The sequence below is a fragment of the Nomascus leucogenys genome, chromosome 9 (assembly GCF_006542625.1).
Source record: "Nomascus leucogenys isolate Asia chromosome 9, Asia_NLE_v1, whole genome shotgun sequence".
In the NCBI taxonomy this organism is placed as follows: domain Eukaryota; kingdom Metazoa; phylum Chordata; class Mammalia; order Primates; family Hylobatidae; genus Nomascus; species Nomascus leucogenys.
This window is the reverse complement of record NC_044389.1, coordinates 84,658,995-84,676,895: the sequence shown is the minus strand read 5'-3', so window position 1 is coordinate 84,676,895 and position 17,901 is coordinate 84,658,995. Positions and strand designations below refer to the sequence as shown.

Below are 17,901 nucleotides of genomic sequence, written 5' to 3'. Positions count from 1 at the left end.
CACAAAATATCCATTCAAACTGAAGAAAAGTAAACTAAGAGGGGGTACTGACAAAAATTTGTTTTAAAACCCTTTGTTTGAATGGTGTTGGTGCACCCCTATTTTAAATAAAGTCCTTGGATATGCCCAAACCAATTTTTATCTTTTTTCTGCTGTAGGAAGGCTGTTGATTAAGAAGGGATTTTTTTTTTCCTATTTTTCGTGTTTCTAGGTTTAAACTGGTGTGGGCTGTTTTACAACTTTAGGGGCCTTTCAATTTCTGTGGTGGGCTTTTGTATAAAGAGTGCTGTGCATCTAGATGAAATAGTCTGTGTCTCTTTATAGCATCTTCGCTTATGTGCTTTTACACATTATTAACACATTTTTTTTTGTTTATTCTATTTCAGTGTTTAACTGCTGAAGAGATCTTTTCCCTTCATGGCTTTTCAAATGCTACCCAAATAACCAGCTCCAAATTCTCTGTCATCTGTCCAGCAGTCTTACAGCAATTGAACTTTCACCCATGTGAGGATCGGCCCAAGCACAAAACAAGACCAAGTCATTCAGAAGGTATATCGGAAGCATTTTTTCTCTTTTATTTGAAAAGTCTATGAACCATTGTGAAATGAAGTTAATATGCCTCTTTTTCTGCTTTCTTGCTTTTAATTAATCTACATAGAACTTCTTAGAATAATACTTATATTCTGAAAGTATTTAGAATAAGAAGAATTATAACTCATTTAAGCTTCGTAAGTTATGCTCTTCTCTTTGTTAAATCAAAATTACATTTAGTACACTTAAAAACTTTATAAAATCCAGTTCTTGATTTTAAACAATATATATTTTATGCTGTGCATATTGGATTTGCATTTTATTTGGCTTATAAATGATCATTTCATTTCCATTATCTTTTGCTTACCATATTATTTTAAAGCTTATCAGTTTATCTGCAGTTACCAATGAAGAGATAAGAGAACTAGCATGCTTCTAGATTAAATTTTCAGGGACCAAATTATTAGTTTTAATTTTCATAGGTGAAAGAAAATACCAGAGACTATTTAAGTGACTATAATGGTATTGCCATGAATATGGTACTTTAAAGGTATGATCTGATGCAAAGAAATTTTAAACCATAATAAAATGTATGTATGCTTAATATACAGCTCACATGCTTAAATGTGTAGAAGAGTAACTTTCACCAATGAGATAAACCAATTGTTCAGGGAGTCTGTTTGAAAATTATGTTGGAATTTTTAAGTTTCATTCATTTGTTCATTAAGCAAATACTTATTGAAAGACATACCAAGCATTGTTCTGTGCACTAAGGAGTCAATAGTAAACAAGAAGAAAAATTATCTGTCTTATTAGGGCTTACAGTGTAGTGGAGAAGAGAGATAATAAACATTTAAACAAACAAGCAAATAAACAACATAGTTTCAGAGTGAAAGGTGCTATGAAGAAAATAAAATATTAGTAGGTGAGGGATAGAAGGTGATGGTGGGTGAGTGTCATCTTAGATAGATCAAGGAAGCCCTCTCTGATGAGGTATCATCTGAGCAGAAGGAGAGGGCCACAGCAAGGTCTTCTCTAGGGAAGAGCATTCTTAATTAAGGGCACAGCCAACATAGCTTGGCAATGAGCTTGGCATGAGTGAGGAGCAGCAAGAGGCTCCTATGTGTCTGGAGCCTAGTGAGTTGGTGGGGAAGGTAGAAGGATATATGTCCTGGCGGGAGATGGAGGCCAGGTGAGGAAGCCTTGTGGGAGGTGGTAAATTGATTGGGTTTTATTCCGAATGTAGTGTGAAGTCACTGTACCATTCTGAACAGGAGAGTGCTGTGATCTCATTCAAATCTGTAAAAGGGCATTCCACCTGCCTTCAATCTGAAGAACAGATTGTAATGGGGCAAGAGTAGAAGCAGGGTGATTGGTCAGGAAGCGATTGCCAGGAGCTGATGCTCAGGATAATGGGGACTTGGACTAAGGTGGGGGAAGTAGAAGTGGGGAGAAGCAGTAGATTTGGGATAAGTCCTGGAGATCATGCTAAATGGTTTGCCCTGGATTGATTGTGGGAGAGGGAACAATGAGTCAAGGCTTGAGCCAGAGAAACTGGAGAGATCGTTATACCATTTCCCGGGATGGAGAAGACTGGGAAGAGCTGTTTATTGTAGAGGAAGGGAGTGGTGAGGATAAAGAGTATAATTTTTGGCATGGTTGCTTTGAGACATTGACATACACAGGTAGACAGGGAGGTCCGGTAGGCAAAGGCACACAGACATTTGGAGAGGAGATTGCTTTCAGAGGAGAGGTCAAGACTGGGGATTTGCCAGTCTAGAGATGATATTTAAAGACACTGGGGCTAGGCATGGTGACTCATCCCTGTAATCCCAGCACTTTGGGAGACCAAGGTGGAGGACTGCTTGAGGCCAGGAGTTCAAGACCAACCTGGGAAACATAGTGACACCCCATCACAACAAAAATTAAAAGAATTAGCTGGGCATGGTGGCACACACCTGTAGGCATAGCTGCTTGGGAGGCTGAGGCAGGAGGATCACTTGAACACAGGAGGTCAAGACTGCAGTGGGCTATGATTACCCCACCGTACTCCAGCCTGGTTGGCAGAGGGAGACCTCATCTCAAAAAAATAAAAATGAAGATGCTGTTCTGAGTGAGCTCATCTGGCATGAGTATAGATAGATAAAGAGGGTAAAGATAGAGAAGAAAAGGGAAGACTTAACAAAGAAAGTGCCTGTTTTCATTTCTAGATTCCTTTGTGTATGTACACTTCAATCTCCCTCTATATGAATAAAAGAGGTAAGAACAATGACAAAAATAACGATGATAGCCAATTCTTTTGTAGTACTTACTATATGACAGGCACTCTTTGAAGTACTTTACACATTAATATATTAATCTCATGCAACCATATGATGTAGGCACTACTATTCCCATTTTACAGCCAAGAAAACAAAGGTACAGGGAGTTTAAAGTCATTTGCTCAAAGTTACACAACTTGCATGTTGTAGAGCCAGATTCAGCCCAGGTTGTCTTGGCTTCAGAACCCATGTTCCCATTGATATTCTGTATTTATATATACAAAGCATAGAAATCATCAAGTATCATTTATCAATATAATTTGCAATTTTGTGAATAACAGTAATTTCAATTTTGAAATATCAGTAATTTTGAATTGCTAATTGTTCAAGCAAATATTTTTGCTAGAGTATATTTATATTTCTACAAGCCTGTTTAATACAATTTGCACTTTACATTCAAAAGTAAATTCAGCAAATGTTTTAGGATGCTACCCTTGACTAATAGTATTGCACAGTGAAAGCACAGACTCTGAAGCCAGTTTACCTGGGCTCAAATCCCAGCTCTGTAATTTTCCAGCTATGTTGGGAACATGACTTTAACCTTTTCCTGCCTCAGCTTCCTCATGTAAAATAGTACCTTTCTTATGGGCTTGCTGTAAAGATTAAATGACTTAATATTTGTAAAGTACTTCAAACATTATTCATTACATAGGTGCTGTAGTAGGCCTGTTAGTTAGGTCTGCTAAATAACTACATCTAACATGTGCATAACTCTAGGTACAGGAAGTGAGGTTTCAGAAAAAGCAAATACTCTACTCTGTGCAGGTTAATTACTTATATTCAAAAGTAATTTTTTAACCTCAGTTGCTCAGTGCAAGTTAATTACTCATATTCAAAAGTAATTTTTAAACCCCAGTTGCCTAGGTTACTCTGTTTCAGGAACCAGGAGTTGAGAACTGGGAAGTCAGAAGCAGGGTGCGAGAGGTAGAATTCTAGGGGTAACACTACAAAGTCATAAAATGGAAAAGTCAGCAATTCTAAGTTATGAGATCATTAAGGCACCAAATATTCAGACAGATAACCCAATAAAAAGAGAAATGCCTCTTAGGGTGCATATTGTCTTAGAAATTGAAATGAGGCTGGGGTGAAGTGGGATAGGGTGGGAGAAGATATGAAATGTTTCTGGGGGAATTTAGGGAAACTAGTAGAGTGCTTGTTACTACTCATCTAAGATGTTTAACTTGGCACTCTTGCCTTTTTGATGTGATATCTTGATTGTTTTATTTTAGTGCAGCTGTGTGATTATTTAATATCTCTATGGGTCAGTTACTTTAACAGTACCTTGATAGAATTGTTGGGAGTATCAAATGAGTTAATATACATAAGTGCCTAGAACAATGCCTGGCACAGAGGAAGAAGAATGTCTTTGTTCTTATAGATGTGTTCATAGGTTCACCACATTCCCTGGCCCCTGTGTAATCCTATTGTTTTTCTCACTAAGAGTCAAGTCTTTAGCTCATCCAAAGCAATAAAAAATCAATATAAAAGCAATCCAAATGATACAAGAATTTGAATACATTTATGTTGACATTTCAGTGGGCAGATAAAATAACAATTTCTCAGAGGCCTCACGTTTTATTTTTGAAAGTATTTCATGTGCTTTATAAAATTATATTGATGAGTACAGTAAACTGATGATAAGCTAAATTCTCTAGGAGAGAAATTAATTGCATTTTAGTAATAATTTAATTGTCTGAAATTGCCTCACCTTTTGATGAAGTTACAGAATAGTATTTAATTCAAATAGTAGATAAAATAAAGAATATTACTCGAAGCATTCTTGAAGATCATATTGTCCAACTCTATAATACAACCAGTGATGTAAGTCTAAGTTCCAGAGAGGTTAAGTGGCTTCTTGTAGGCGTAGTACCTAAGGTGAGATGAGAGCTCCTGATTCTTAGTTTGTTATTCTTTTCACTGAATACCAGTGAATTAAATGAACTAACATTTATATCATGGTCTACTTACTAATTTTTTAAACATAATAATAATCAACATTTATTAAAGGCTTGCTATATTCCAGGGACAGCATTAACTGGTTTATTTTATTCTTGTAAAAACTCTATGAAATAGGAGCTATTTTAATCTGCATTTTAAATATGAGAAAATTGAAACTTAGGGAAGTCAAGGAACCAACCTATGATGCCAGTGAGCGGATGAGCTGGGATTTGAACACAAATCCCCTGGCTCCAGAGTTCACACTGTTAAACACCATTCTATACAGTTTCGCAGTTAAATGGGGCCAGACAAAAATTGAAGCCTGGACGGTATGCAGATCTGCAAAATGGGGATCATAATAGAACCATATTTCCTCACTAGTAAAACGGGAAAAATAGTAGTACCTATCTCATAGGGTTGCTGTGAGAATTAAATGAGTTAAAATAGGTAAAGTTCTTAGAAGAATCTCACACAGTGGACATTCAATAAATGTAAACTATCATGACTATATTTCTTCGAAATCTATTACAATCTTTCAGGGTTCACTTATAAGGAGATTTGTCCCTCTCTGAAACAGATCATTTGAGAAAGTCCCATGTATATATGGAGGTGTCCAAGGAATAGATTCATACCAATGTATTCTTTTGGTGCTTCAGTTGAGTGGAAACTCCAGACATTTTTTCTGAATAATGTTCTAACAATACAAGAAGGGGAAGCTATGCAGTGTGCCTAGAATGTGATGAATTACACTCCCACCCCCCCCCCAAGTTGTGCTGATAAATGTGCAAGGACAAAGAAAGTTAGAAAGTTGGGTAAGCAGATGGATTGGTATTTCCTTTTGACAGAGTTCTGCTGCACCTTGAAATGGGGAATTTATTAATTCATTCAGCAAGGAATGTGTGCTTTTTCCTGGACAATTTTCTAGGCACTGAGGATGAATAAAACATAGCCCTTCTCATTGAGAATCACACAGTTATGATGTAGGCAAATATATCAGTGATAAAATTACTGTAGCACACAAGAAGTGGTAAGTGAACCAATTAGTTTCAAACAAAGAGTGATGGGAATCCTGACCAGCCAGGAAGCACTGCCTGGAGAGCAGGGAAGCTTCATAGAGGAGATCTTTGTGTTGGCTTGGAAGGCCACGTATGAGTTTCTTAGGCAAGGAAGATAGGAAAGTGCTTTCAGACAGAGAACCACAGGTAAAGGTAAAGCTCGATAGGGAAAACATGGTGTTTGGGTAAAGGCTGTGTTGAGAAGGGGGTAAATCACACGGGAGAGGCTGTGCAAGCATCAGTTTATGAGGGGTGATTTCAAATGGGGGCATTAGATTGATCATTTCTGTGATTTAATATAAGTCTGTAGGCCATGTCAGCTAGTAGGAGGGGCACCAGATCGATAACTGTCACATTATATAAGATGAGGGAGTGAGAGGTGATGAGGGTCTGACTTCAAGGCACTGGCAATGAGGATGGAGAAGCTGAAGGTGAGAGATACCTGAAGCAGAATTGGTAGAGTTTGATCACCAGTTGTCTATGGAATTAATTGGTGGAAAGTGAAAAATTGAAATGGATTCTACTGTTCTTGTTATTTATGTAGGTAGTGAACAAGGATAATGGAGCAGATGTTTGCAGGGAAGCTGATGAGTTTAACATGTGCATGTGGCTTTGCTTCTGTTGGCACTTAACAATTTCTTTGCCTTTTAATTTTAGTTTTCGACATGTATAAATCTTGTCTACCCAATGAGATTATAAATATTTGTTGAATGAATGAATGAATGTAGGCTAGTGATGGATAGAAGTATGTTTGTGTTAAGAGAACTTCCATGTAGATATACCACGAAAATAGGTGTGGAATTGAGAACTCTCTCCAAGTGGAATGTCTGTGGGGACTAGTAGTATTGTTTAAGGTAATAAGGTAATAAATGGGAATGAAGTGGGCTGTTAGGTGAAGTTGTAGGGCATGGCCAGGACCTGAAACTGGTAGGAAAGTGTCTGGAGAAGATGCAGTTATCATGGTCAGTGCTGTGATGATTCTTGGGGTCACATAGTATCATTTATAATCTGACCTTTTCATTTAGTACTTAGCACATGACTTTGTGTCACTCTGTGTCTGTTTGCATGTGTGTGTCATGGCAGGAACCATGCTTTGGTCTACATCATCTAGGCTGAATGAACAATTACTAAGTTTGTTTATTTGTACATAGAAATTCTAGACTAACAATAATTTTAGTGAACAATCTTGTGTTAATGAAGTATGTGTAATTCAGGATAACATTTTTACAGTTTTGTTGAGTCCTTTGGGCTTTTTAAAAATGAAATTACCTCTAAGGGAATAATACAGCATATTACTAAAAAATGTGGGCCTGGGAGCCAGACTGTCCAGGTTCAAAATCCAGTTTTCTATCTGTGTGACCCTGGCAGCTTACTTGAATTCCATATGCTTTGGTTTCCCCAACTGTATGAAGGAGGCAGTAATATTTCTCTTACAGGGTTTTGTGAGGTTCAAATAAGTTGACCCATGTTGATCACTTAGCACAGGGCCTGGCACATGGCAAATGCTCCCTGAGCTGTAGGTGTTACTAGTGTACTCCACTGACAGTGCCATGGAGAAAAGTGGCCCACCATTTAAACACGCTTTCTGGATATTTTAAAGAAGTGGCTATACAGAGGCAGCTTTCTCCTCTGTCACATTGTACTTTGTCTACAGCGTGTGGGGCCAGAGGCAAAGTCACATGTTGCACAGCCTTGAGGCCAGGTTGTATCTCAGCCTGCACCCACACATAGGTGACTGTCCTGGGTATGTTTCACTTGTGTTCCCATTTTGTCCTTATACCAGCCCCTCTAAGATAGAGAGAGGGAAATTGAGGCCCAAAGGTAATAGGTCACACATGCCATTAGCTATAGAGCTTAGGATAGAATTCATTCATTTTATTCTAAGCAACACTTATTGTGTGCCTACTGGGTGCCAGGCCCTGGGTCTTGAGAGATGAAAGATGCACCACCTTTTTCTGTCCAGCATCTCTTCTGTATGGAACATTTTTGCCTAATTTGTGTCTCGCAGGGTGAGTTATGTAATGCAGCCGCTCTCTCCTGCCCCCATGTGCTCACTTCCTGAGGGCTTATTGCATCAGACTAACTTTAGTTCCCAGGAGGCTCCAGCTGTGAAGCTCAGGTGCTGCTGGTGCCACCTTCTCTGAGGAGGTGCTGTCCTCAGGAGTCTGAAATCAAATGATTGTGACAACCTCAGTGTTAGCAGCTATGGTCACCTTGAAGCTAGCCCACTGTGACCCATCTCCATCCCTGCCCTCCACCCATCATCCCATACCTTTGTCCTGAGGCTCACACTGCCTCTGTTTTTTTTTTTTTTTTTCTCTCCAAAATGCTGTTTTAATCTATTCCTTGAGCCATAGATGAAACTAGGTGGCTTGGAGCCTGTGGACCTCAGATTGTCACTATTCTAGATGTTCTCCAATTTCCCTGCAAGCTGTAAAACTCATTAATCCCATAATGATTATTTAGGGCTGATTAAAACATAAACTGTATTGCTATTAACGCTTGCTATGCCATATTTATATTCTCAGTTCTCTATATACTTTTCATTGAGTAGATTTTGTTCTTTTAAAGAAGATATGTGTCTTAAGCTTTGGAAGACACTTTTAAGCTTAATGTACAGGAAAACTTCATTTGGTTCCTTGCTCTGATTAATTTGTACTCTCTTTTCTCTCTGACCCACAGTTTGGGGATATGGATTCCTGTCAGTGACAATTATTAATCTGGCATCTCTCCTCGGATTGATTTTGACTCCACTGATAAAGAAATCTTATTTCCCAAAGATTTTGACCTTTTTTGTGGGGCTGGCTATTGGGACTCTTTTTTCAAATGCAATTTTCCAACTTATTCCAGAGGTAAGGATGTTGGCTATTCGTTTCTGTGAATAATTGTTTCTTTTGAACGTTTTAGCACTTTGTATGTTTTTAGCCTCCATAATTCTTACAGCATTTTATGGTCTGGTTTATAGTGTCTTGGATAAGAGAAAGCTGAATCACAGCAATTTTAAAGGCTTGTCCCAAGCTGCAGTGGATATCGGTATCAGAGACAAAATTAATATTCTAGGAGGCCAGCCACTAGGACGTGCTCAGACAGCTCTGGGACACCTCAGAAGGCCTTAAAACTTTATTCTGCCTTGCACTTGGCAAATTTAATTTTTCCACACACTGTTTCATTGTTTATTTATTTATTTTTCTAAAGAGCTTGCAATGTCAAATGTACTGCAAATGTCAAATGTAAATTTATAATTTTTTTAAAGATATACCACTAAATTCCCTCATATATTTACTACAGCTGTAAGTGACTAGAGAGTAAATGAGAGCATGGTTGACAAACCTTCTAATTTTTTCCAACTATGGAAAAAATATCAGTTGAGGACTAATAAATAAATAGCAACTTATTTTTTTCCTTTGATAAAATGTGTTATTGATCTGATCTTGACTATAGTGCACACTATTCAATTTATTTCAAATCTGTGTTGTGCCCATATAAGGAAGAGAAATGGAGGAAGGAAAATAAATGAAAGGAAAAGAGAGGCAATGTTGAAGAGGAAGGAAAGGAGAAAGAGACTTTCATAGAAGGGATCCACAAAGGGGAACTAAAGAAATATATGTATACATGGACTATATCTGCCACCCACAATGCACACACACAGGGAGAGACAAACCCCATACAGAAAGAAAATACTAATAGTATTTCAGGGAGTACCACCCTCATCTCATAATTTTTAGAAAATTATAACTAAAGCTTCCTTTAATTTTTTGAGCTATACGTGAAAGTGGGTATATAACTTTTTAGAGTTATAGATTTATTATCATTATTTGATCTAGCACCTAAGATAATACCTATTTCAAAGCCTCAATTGTAGAGATAAAAAATATTAAAATTTAGGGTGATTAAATAATTTGATTATAGCTTTACAGTCAGCTAGTAACAAAGCTAGGATGACAATACAGATTTTCTGATTTAAAAGAGTATTAGATACATAATATATTTAATATGATATAATATATGTATTTATTATCTCATCTGCTTTACGGGTCAGATTAAATTAAACAAACCAATACTGTATGAGGACTAAAGACTCTACATTTATGATGTTAAGATTTTCTATTTTATTGAAATTTAACAATATGAAGAATCTGTCTTTGTTATAATATCTCGAATTTCCATGGAGTTTTTTTGTAGCAAAATGATTTTCGTTTTCTTATTTCACTTTATTCTCATAACTTCAATGTTAGGTAAATGGAACAGGTATATATATATATTGCCATTTTTGCATTGTATAAACTGGCACAAAGAAGTTATTCAAATGAAGATGCAGCCATGATGTCTCCCCAGAGGCAAACACAGGACAAAAACCCAGACATCTTCTATTCTGGTTCAGAGGGGAGATTCACAATGTGTGGAATGGTGTAAAGTTGTGGCTTTTCACCCATTAGTCTCTCCTCTGATTCTATTTATTTGAAGTTTATGTGTCTTGTCTGTTAGGAACATCTTGACTCTTTATAACTTCAAACTCTAACTCCAGTTCTTTGTCCTTTAAACAAAGAATTATTCCATTCTTATTGCTGTGTGTGTGTGTGAAAGAGAGAGAGAGTGGTGGCAATTTTAAATCTTCTTTTTGCTTTTATTCTTGGGCCTAGGCCTTGATTTATTTACCTTTTTAGAATTTATCACAGTTCTGTGGGTATAAGAGGAATTCTCTTGGGAAAACAGTACTCCAAGTGGCCTGCCATATTTGTTTTAAAAGTTTGACTCTGGATATCATGGACTAATACATTACTTTTAGAGACAGTAGGTAATCAATATCTCATTTATCTTCATTATCTAGACCTAATATTGTATTCTAAAGATGAGAATCAGTGCTCGTGCTTTACTGCCAAAAGTTTACTCTTTCAAGGCAAATATTGCTGTAGGTGTTATAGGTGGGAAACTAAGATTCTCTGGTGGCTTTATTTAATGAGACTTCTAGTTGTAAGATTTTTGTGCCATCTCATACAGTTTTGTCGTTCAAATTTCAAAGTTTTTGTTTTGTGATTTTTGGCAGCTAAGTTTCCAATATTACTTGGATGTGAAGAGAGACTTAGAACTTTGGTGAGAATTGTATTCTGGTGTTATTTTCCAGAAATCAAGTTAAATTTCTTGGTTTTACTTGAATTGCCCTTTTTTCTCCCTTAGGCATTTGGATTTGATCCCAAAGTTGACAGTTATGTTGAGAAGGCAGTTGCTGTGTTTGGTGGATTTTACCTACTTTTCTTTTTTGAAAGAATGCTTAAGATGTTATTAAAGACATATGGTCAGGTAAATGGACTTTATTTAAAACATCCAATATTTTACCCCCTAAAGCTACTTTATATACGCAAATAAAGACAGGAATTTTATTCTTAGAATTATGAGAATGGTCCAGTTATTAGGCTTGTGAGTTTAAGGAGAACAAAGAGTCAATATATTGACAAGTATAAGATAAATACTTGATTCATGTTGTAAAATTTGGAGTTTTTTTTTTCAAGTACCAGCAATTTAATATTGAATAACAGATGTGCATAATTCATATTCTATTCATATTCATCAAAATAAGAATGTATACGTGTTCTAACATGAACAAACAGTAACAGCAGAATCTAATAAATGAAAATACATGTAAAAAAGAGAAATTTTATATATCTAAAAGACTTCTTTACATACAGAATAGACATATAATTTTCCTCTTATAAATAAAAAGCAGTAAACTCTATTTCCTTGTCTGTATGAATCATCTTTTTTCTTCTTATAATCTCTTTGGTTTTTGTTCCCATATAGAATGGTCATACCCACTTTGGAAATGATAACTTTGGTCCTCAAGAAAAAACTCATCAACCTAAAGCATTACCTGCCATCAATGGTGTGACATGCTATGCAAATCCTGCTGTCACAGAAGCTAATGGACATATCCATTTTGATAATGTCAGTGTGGTATCTCTACAGGTATATGTTGATTCCATTTTTCCTTGATTATACTGCATTCTTTATACTGTGTAAACATGACTGTGTATGCAGCTAACTCAGTTTTTGTATGTTTATATATGTCAGACTTATTCCTATATATGTGGGGTAACTGGAATGTAAGTCTGCATTGTTTTTCCACCTTCCCTCTATATGTTTACTCTAAACAAGTGAGTTAAGAAAGAAATTGTGGATCACTGATCTGGGCTTCATTATTCTCTATTCTCTAAGATTATTTACTATATGAGAGTCTCTCAATTGCATTTATACAATACTATATAGCAAAATTAATTCAGAGCATTTATTTTGCAATTCTTTGAAGATCCAGAATCAAATAATCCTTTGATTGATTTTGAAATTGCAAGAAGAAAGATTTGCAAATTATTAAAATTGTTTTTATTGACTGTTTGACTTACAATTTATTTTTATATCCACATCTTCTAAATAATATTAATAGGCACAATTTCTTGAGCAAGTATCATATACCAGGTAATATGCTTAGCACTTGATTATTTGATCTCATTTACTTTTTATAACAACTACTCAGTGTAGGGATTATTTCTTATGTATTAGAACTATATTGGTTTCAAGCGATAGAAATCAAACCAAATTATATATGCACAAAGGAGAACTTACTGGAAAGATACTAGATGACTAATGGAACAGCCAGGCTACAGGAAAAACAAGAACCTAGGAACCACTAGAACCACTAGGACTCTCCCTCCTTCTGTTTCCTGCCTCTTAGTATCATTCTTTTCTTTCACTGTAGGCCATCTTTTCCATAAGTGGGATACATAGCCACTAGCAATTCCTGAGATTTGTCTTATAATTTCAGCTACTAGAAGGAAATTGACATGACTCTTTCAGTCCTAAATCCAAAATCTCTGGCAAGTGTCTTCCTGGTCCAGCTTGAATTAGATGATCACTTCTAGACTAATCTAAGTGCTTAGAGGGCTGGGCCCCTTTAATGGTATCAAGAGAATGTGGATGGAGTAGAGGAGTGGTTATCAAAAAGGGATGCTGAGAAGATAGTATCACTGGTGTCTACAACAATTCTCATTTGACAGATGAAGAAAGTGGAACTTTAGATGTTAAATAACCCCTCCAGGTTTACTCAGCTAGTGAATGGCAGATCCACAAACTATATAGTTAAACATGATATAAAAGTGAACAGTTAAAAACAAAATAAAAAGGAAAGCCAGCTAAGGGGAAAAAAAGCAAAAAAAAAATAGAGCAATCTGGAAGAGATTATTATGGCAAATACCTGAGTTTCCTTCTGGAAAGAAAACATAATTGGTCTATGCTTCTCTCCACCTGATTAAGGAAAATCTCGTGTATTTGAAGAGCCAAATTCTGTGTTAGCACTAAGCTAAGAGGAAATTATTTTTTGCAGTGTAATGAATGATGCTTTCAGCCAAGAGTTTGCAAAGAATCTGGAAATGTTCAAGTATATAATTTCTTACAATAATAATTACAGCTAACATTCATTAAATGCTCAAGGACTATGCCTAGAACGTTAGATGAATTACTTCATTTGATCTTCCTAATAACCTAGGGGGCAAGTGCTGTTGTGATTAGGAGAGTATGACTTAGAGAGGTTAAATAGCAAACCCAAAGATGCATAGTTCCTAATGGCAGAGCTTGGATTAGTACCAAGGCTGCCTTATACCGAAGCCTGTGTTCTTATGTACTTCGCTGGACTGCCTTCCTTATGTTGCTGCTCTACTGTAAGCAAGATGACAACATCAACTCTTAAATATTTATTTTTTGTAGTGGGGAAAAATAATTTGACCCAAGGATATTGCTTTCTGAGGATATATTATTTTAATGCAAGGCACAGCAGAGAAAGCCTAAAGAATAGTAGTTAAAACCCTTCCTTATACCATGTGTCTAAATTCTAGTTGCTTTTTGCAAGCTTTTGGCAAATACTGGATTATAGTGAGATTGTGGTTGAACTCTGACAAGTCATTCGAGAGGTGCCGGTCAGCTATTTTGCTCATTTAAACACTGATTAATAATTCTTTAGAAACCAGATGGCAGAGGGATAATCTGCCATGAAATTTGGAGCCTAACTTGAATTCTTGCTCTGATGGAAGATTTTCCTGTATCTTTCCAGAGTTAACAAGATAACTTTAGGTAGGGCTACACTTCTACAGAGGAGGAGCTTTGAACCTGGTCCAACCTTGAACAAGTTCTCCCCTGGGATCCTCAAGTCCTGTAACACAAAGCACGGAAGAGATACAGTTTGAGATTTAAAATTTTTAAAGGGCTGATCACCTCCTTGACCATACTAGAAACTCAGTGTGACCTCTCCTGATTTCAGGAAAGTTCCTTCTGATGAACCTGCTAGGGTAAACTAGCTGCTAAATGTGCCTTGAGTATCAGAATGAGCTGATAGGAATATTTATATTTAGAAAGGAAGATGGCTGTCAAAGCCTTCAGCTTTTGTGAGAGGCTAAATTTTTTTTTAAATCATAATTAACAAATAAGTTTAACTTCTCCAAAGTTATATTTTAGTTAAAGCTTTAAGGCTTCTGATTTAGGATTAGCTATGGGCAGAAGACATGTTTGCAGGAAATCTAAGCACCATGACAAAGATGAGGCCCTCGACATGATCCTGTTTTACATAATTTTGAAATACAATCAGAAGGCTGTTTTTACTCCACTTATGACAGTAATGCTTTCATTTACTTATTCAATCAACATTTATTGAGTTCCTGTTCATTGTCCTAGGCACTGGAAATTCAGAAGCAAATTCTCAAGGCGCTTACAGTTTATTCAATGGAAACACAAAACATAGAAATGAGCAAAACAAGGAAATATCATATAGTAATAACCTACTTTGATGAAACTAAAGCATGGTGATGTGAGAGTGATGTGTGGGAGCTTCTTTTGATTGGTCAGAAAAGGTCCCTCAAGATGTCAGCAGGGAATTGTATAATGAGAAAGAACCAGTCATGCAAATGTCGGGGAAGAAAATATGCTAAAGACTTTGAGAATAATCAAACAGGTCACACACAAGGGACCTGGAAGCTGAATGGTAGTGGACTTCCCCACATCAACGCTGGAGATCAGTGGCACAATTCCTTCAATATTCTGAAGGAAAACAACTGTGGAATTGTAAACCTAGGTAAACTACCTATCTAGCGAGAGGGAATAATGGAACTAAGATTCTGGAAATACACTTCCAGGAATAAGAAGGCAGCTGAAGAAAGAAGAGAAGGTGCGTGCCAGGGTGACAGCCCTGCACCAGGCCTTGAGATAATAGTTTTGACGCTAATTTCTTATGGGGATTATTTTCTCGCTATTTTGGTTGAAGGTATAGTCTCAAATAAATAGACATTTAAACAAATTGAGCAGGAAACTGCAATTTTCAGTTTTGTTTACATTGCACAAAAAATCAAAAGAACTGAAATTTAAGAAATAAGTAGGTCTGGATATTGCTTTAAGAGAGTAAGTATTACAATATAAGTGATAGTGATTTTAATAATAAAATTAAAATACTTTATAATATTTTATATTATAAAAATAATCTAACCTAGGTGACCCCATTAAAAGGATTGAACATGATAATATAACTCAGGGTTCAATTTGAGTTACAAGTATGGATTTAAGAATTTGGTTGACAATCCCAGTTGTCACTGCTTCAACAAAGTTTTTCCAAATTGAAAATAATAAGGAACTCTCTAAAAATTACAGTGAGTTAAGAAAGGTGGTCTAATTGACATTACTATCAATAGAATGTAAATTATGTGAAAATCTAGATTATAAAAGCATAATTTTTGATCTTGCTGAAATGTAGAAAGAACAAAGACATGTTATAGAATACTTAAGCTGTATGACTTAGGAATGTATTTATTATTCATCCAAGCAATTCTGGCTCATTACAGAATACTCAGCTAAGCAATAATATTTAAATTTAGAAGTCTCTGGTGTTTTATCTGTGTTTAGTCATATAAAAATCATAGTTTTACACATATGTTTTTATTTTGTTTTCATGGAAGCATATTTATCACAGTGAAATAATAGAAGATATTAACATTTAACAGTTAGCTTGATTATAACTTTTAAATAGTTAGATGAAATGATTTGAGAGTTCCTTAATACCTTTGCTCCAGGCCTAGTAAGTGTGAGGCACAACAGTCTATGTGGCATGTGTGTGTGCACCTGCATGCTTTTTGGGGAAAAGTGGGGGTCATAGAGGGGTAAAAAGGAAGATGTAGGAAAAAGAGGGGTGCACAAGATGCTGTTTCCCCAGTTATTCAGTTATTGTTACTAGGTAATGTGTCACATGTCACCTTGTGACATGCTTTGTGTTTTTCTCTTTGACGTTCCTGTGTAGCCAAGTGTGGAGTCATTTCAGTATCTGTGCAGCCGGGTGGGGCTGCCCAGCCCAGACACAGCCTTGGTGTTTGTTGAATGTTGGTTGCTGAGGAATGTTTGGTACTTTGGGGAGGGTGTCAGCTCTTCAAGGCCACTAGAGGGCCCCTGGAGCTCGTTCCTCCAGCTCTCTTTTTATGAAATTTCTTGTGCTTTCATTTAAGAATAGATACTATTAAATATAAAGTGATTTTTAGAAGTTGATTATTGTGAATTTTATGTGTAAAGTTGAGGTGCAATAAAATAGAATTTAGCTGCAAAGTGTGGATATGTTAGGGAGATTTTCTTTGCTGATGACTGATATGAAGTGACACTGTATGAATAGAATGCTAACATTTCTGAGGTGGTTGGGCCTCCATGAGAGTTTAAGTACACACGATTCATTCAACAAGTATTTTTCCAGTACTTAACATATACTTGGCACTGTTCTAAGTGCTGGCACAGAGGGGACAGTGGAGAGGAGATGAGGACCCAGAGCAGTTTTCAAGAAGTAACAGATGAGGTGAGACAGCAGAGTTCACAGATTCCAAACTTTCCACCCTTCCATAACATGACTGAAATATTACACATTTTGCACAGAAAAATGGAAAGCACTCTTTTTTTTTTTAAAGTATGAAATACAAAAAAACTGACTGGATGCTCTGTGTGTACATATATGTCTACCAGTCTTTTGGGTGGTGTGTTTTTCTCCATTCTTGCCTGGTGGTGGGAAGAAGGGTAGAATATTACTGGCTATCACTTGGGAAGTGGAGTGGGAGGAGAAGGGGACTGGGGCACTAAGGATATTTGACATAACACCCCTTTCTTTAGTACTGTACTTCACAACAGTCTTCAGTTTGCTCTGTGTCCTTGAATTGAGGGTCTCTCTGGTTCACTTTCCCCAGGGGTAGATCTCCAGTCATCATTTGGGGTGGCTGCCTTGCCACATTGGCTTGTAAGGAAGGGCTTGAGGTTCTACTTGTTCCGTAAATAGACTTGCAGCCACTTCTCTTATGTTTAGTTCCGGTCTTTGCCCTCTGCCTTCAGAAGTACTTGGTGCCTCTAATCCCTGAACTTTTTTGAGGTTCTGGGTCCTGCATCACTTTGCTTCTTGTTGACTTTCTTCCTCTGTGAAGTCAGTCAGAACTTGCCTTCCTCTTTCTGTCTTCCAAAACACAAATCTCAGTGCTGTCATGTTGTCTCTCATTCCTCCTGTCCTTGCGGCTTTATGTCTTCTTTATTCCTTTATAAGGACATAGCTTCAGGAGGGCATTTCAGGAGGGACTAGAGATAAATATGTATATCTGGTCCGCACTATTTCACTAAAAGACCATTTACTATTTTAAATCATATAGTTCTTGAACATCACAAGATTTAAAAACAGAAATTAGTTAATTTCCCCTATAACAATTAATTAAAATAGAAAACTATACAAATAATAAAATGACATAAGAAATTATTTCCACTGATCTTGATTGACTAGTACTTACATAAAAACAATAACTAGAGGCAGATGATATAGCCAATCATGAGGAGAAATTCTGGGTTGTCTTTGCTGTTAGTGGAATTTCTCTCTCACTGGGTCTATCTCAGGGCATCCCTGCCCTGGACAGGTCATTTTATCTGGCTTTACTCTATGTGTTGCTAAGGTCATGAAAATTGGTACCTGAATCCACTGAATTTAGCCTACTTTCATTGATATGAAGTACACTTTTATT

General features: G+C 36.6%; 1 protein-coding gene across 1 annotated transcript in view; it reads left to right on the top strand.

Moving 5' to 3' along the window:
• SLC39A8 (solute carrier family 39 member 8) overlaps positions 1-17,901 on the top strand; it is a 91,507-nt gene that overhangs the window by 35,559 nt on the left and 38,047 nt on the right. The window contains exons 3-6 of the mRNA XM_030819172.1: positions 387-549; positions 8,528-8,697; positions 11,021-11,143; positions 11,642-11,806. Coding sequence (XP_030675032.1) covers positions 387-549; positions 8,528-8,697; positions 11,021-11,143; positions 11,642-11,806 — 621 coding nt within the window. The remainder of the gene's footprint in view (positions 1-386; positions 550-8,527; positions 8,698-11,020; positions 11,144-11,641; positions 11,807-17,901) is intronic.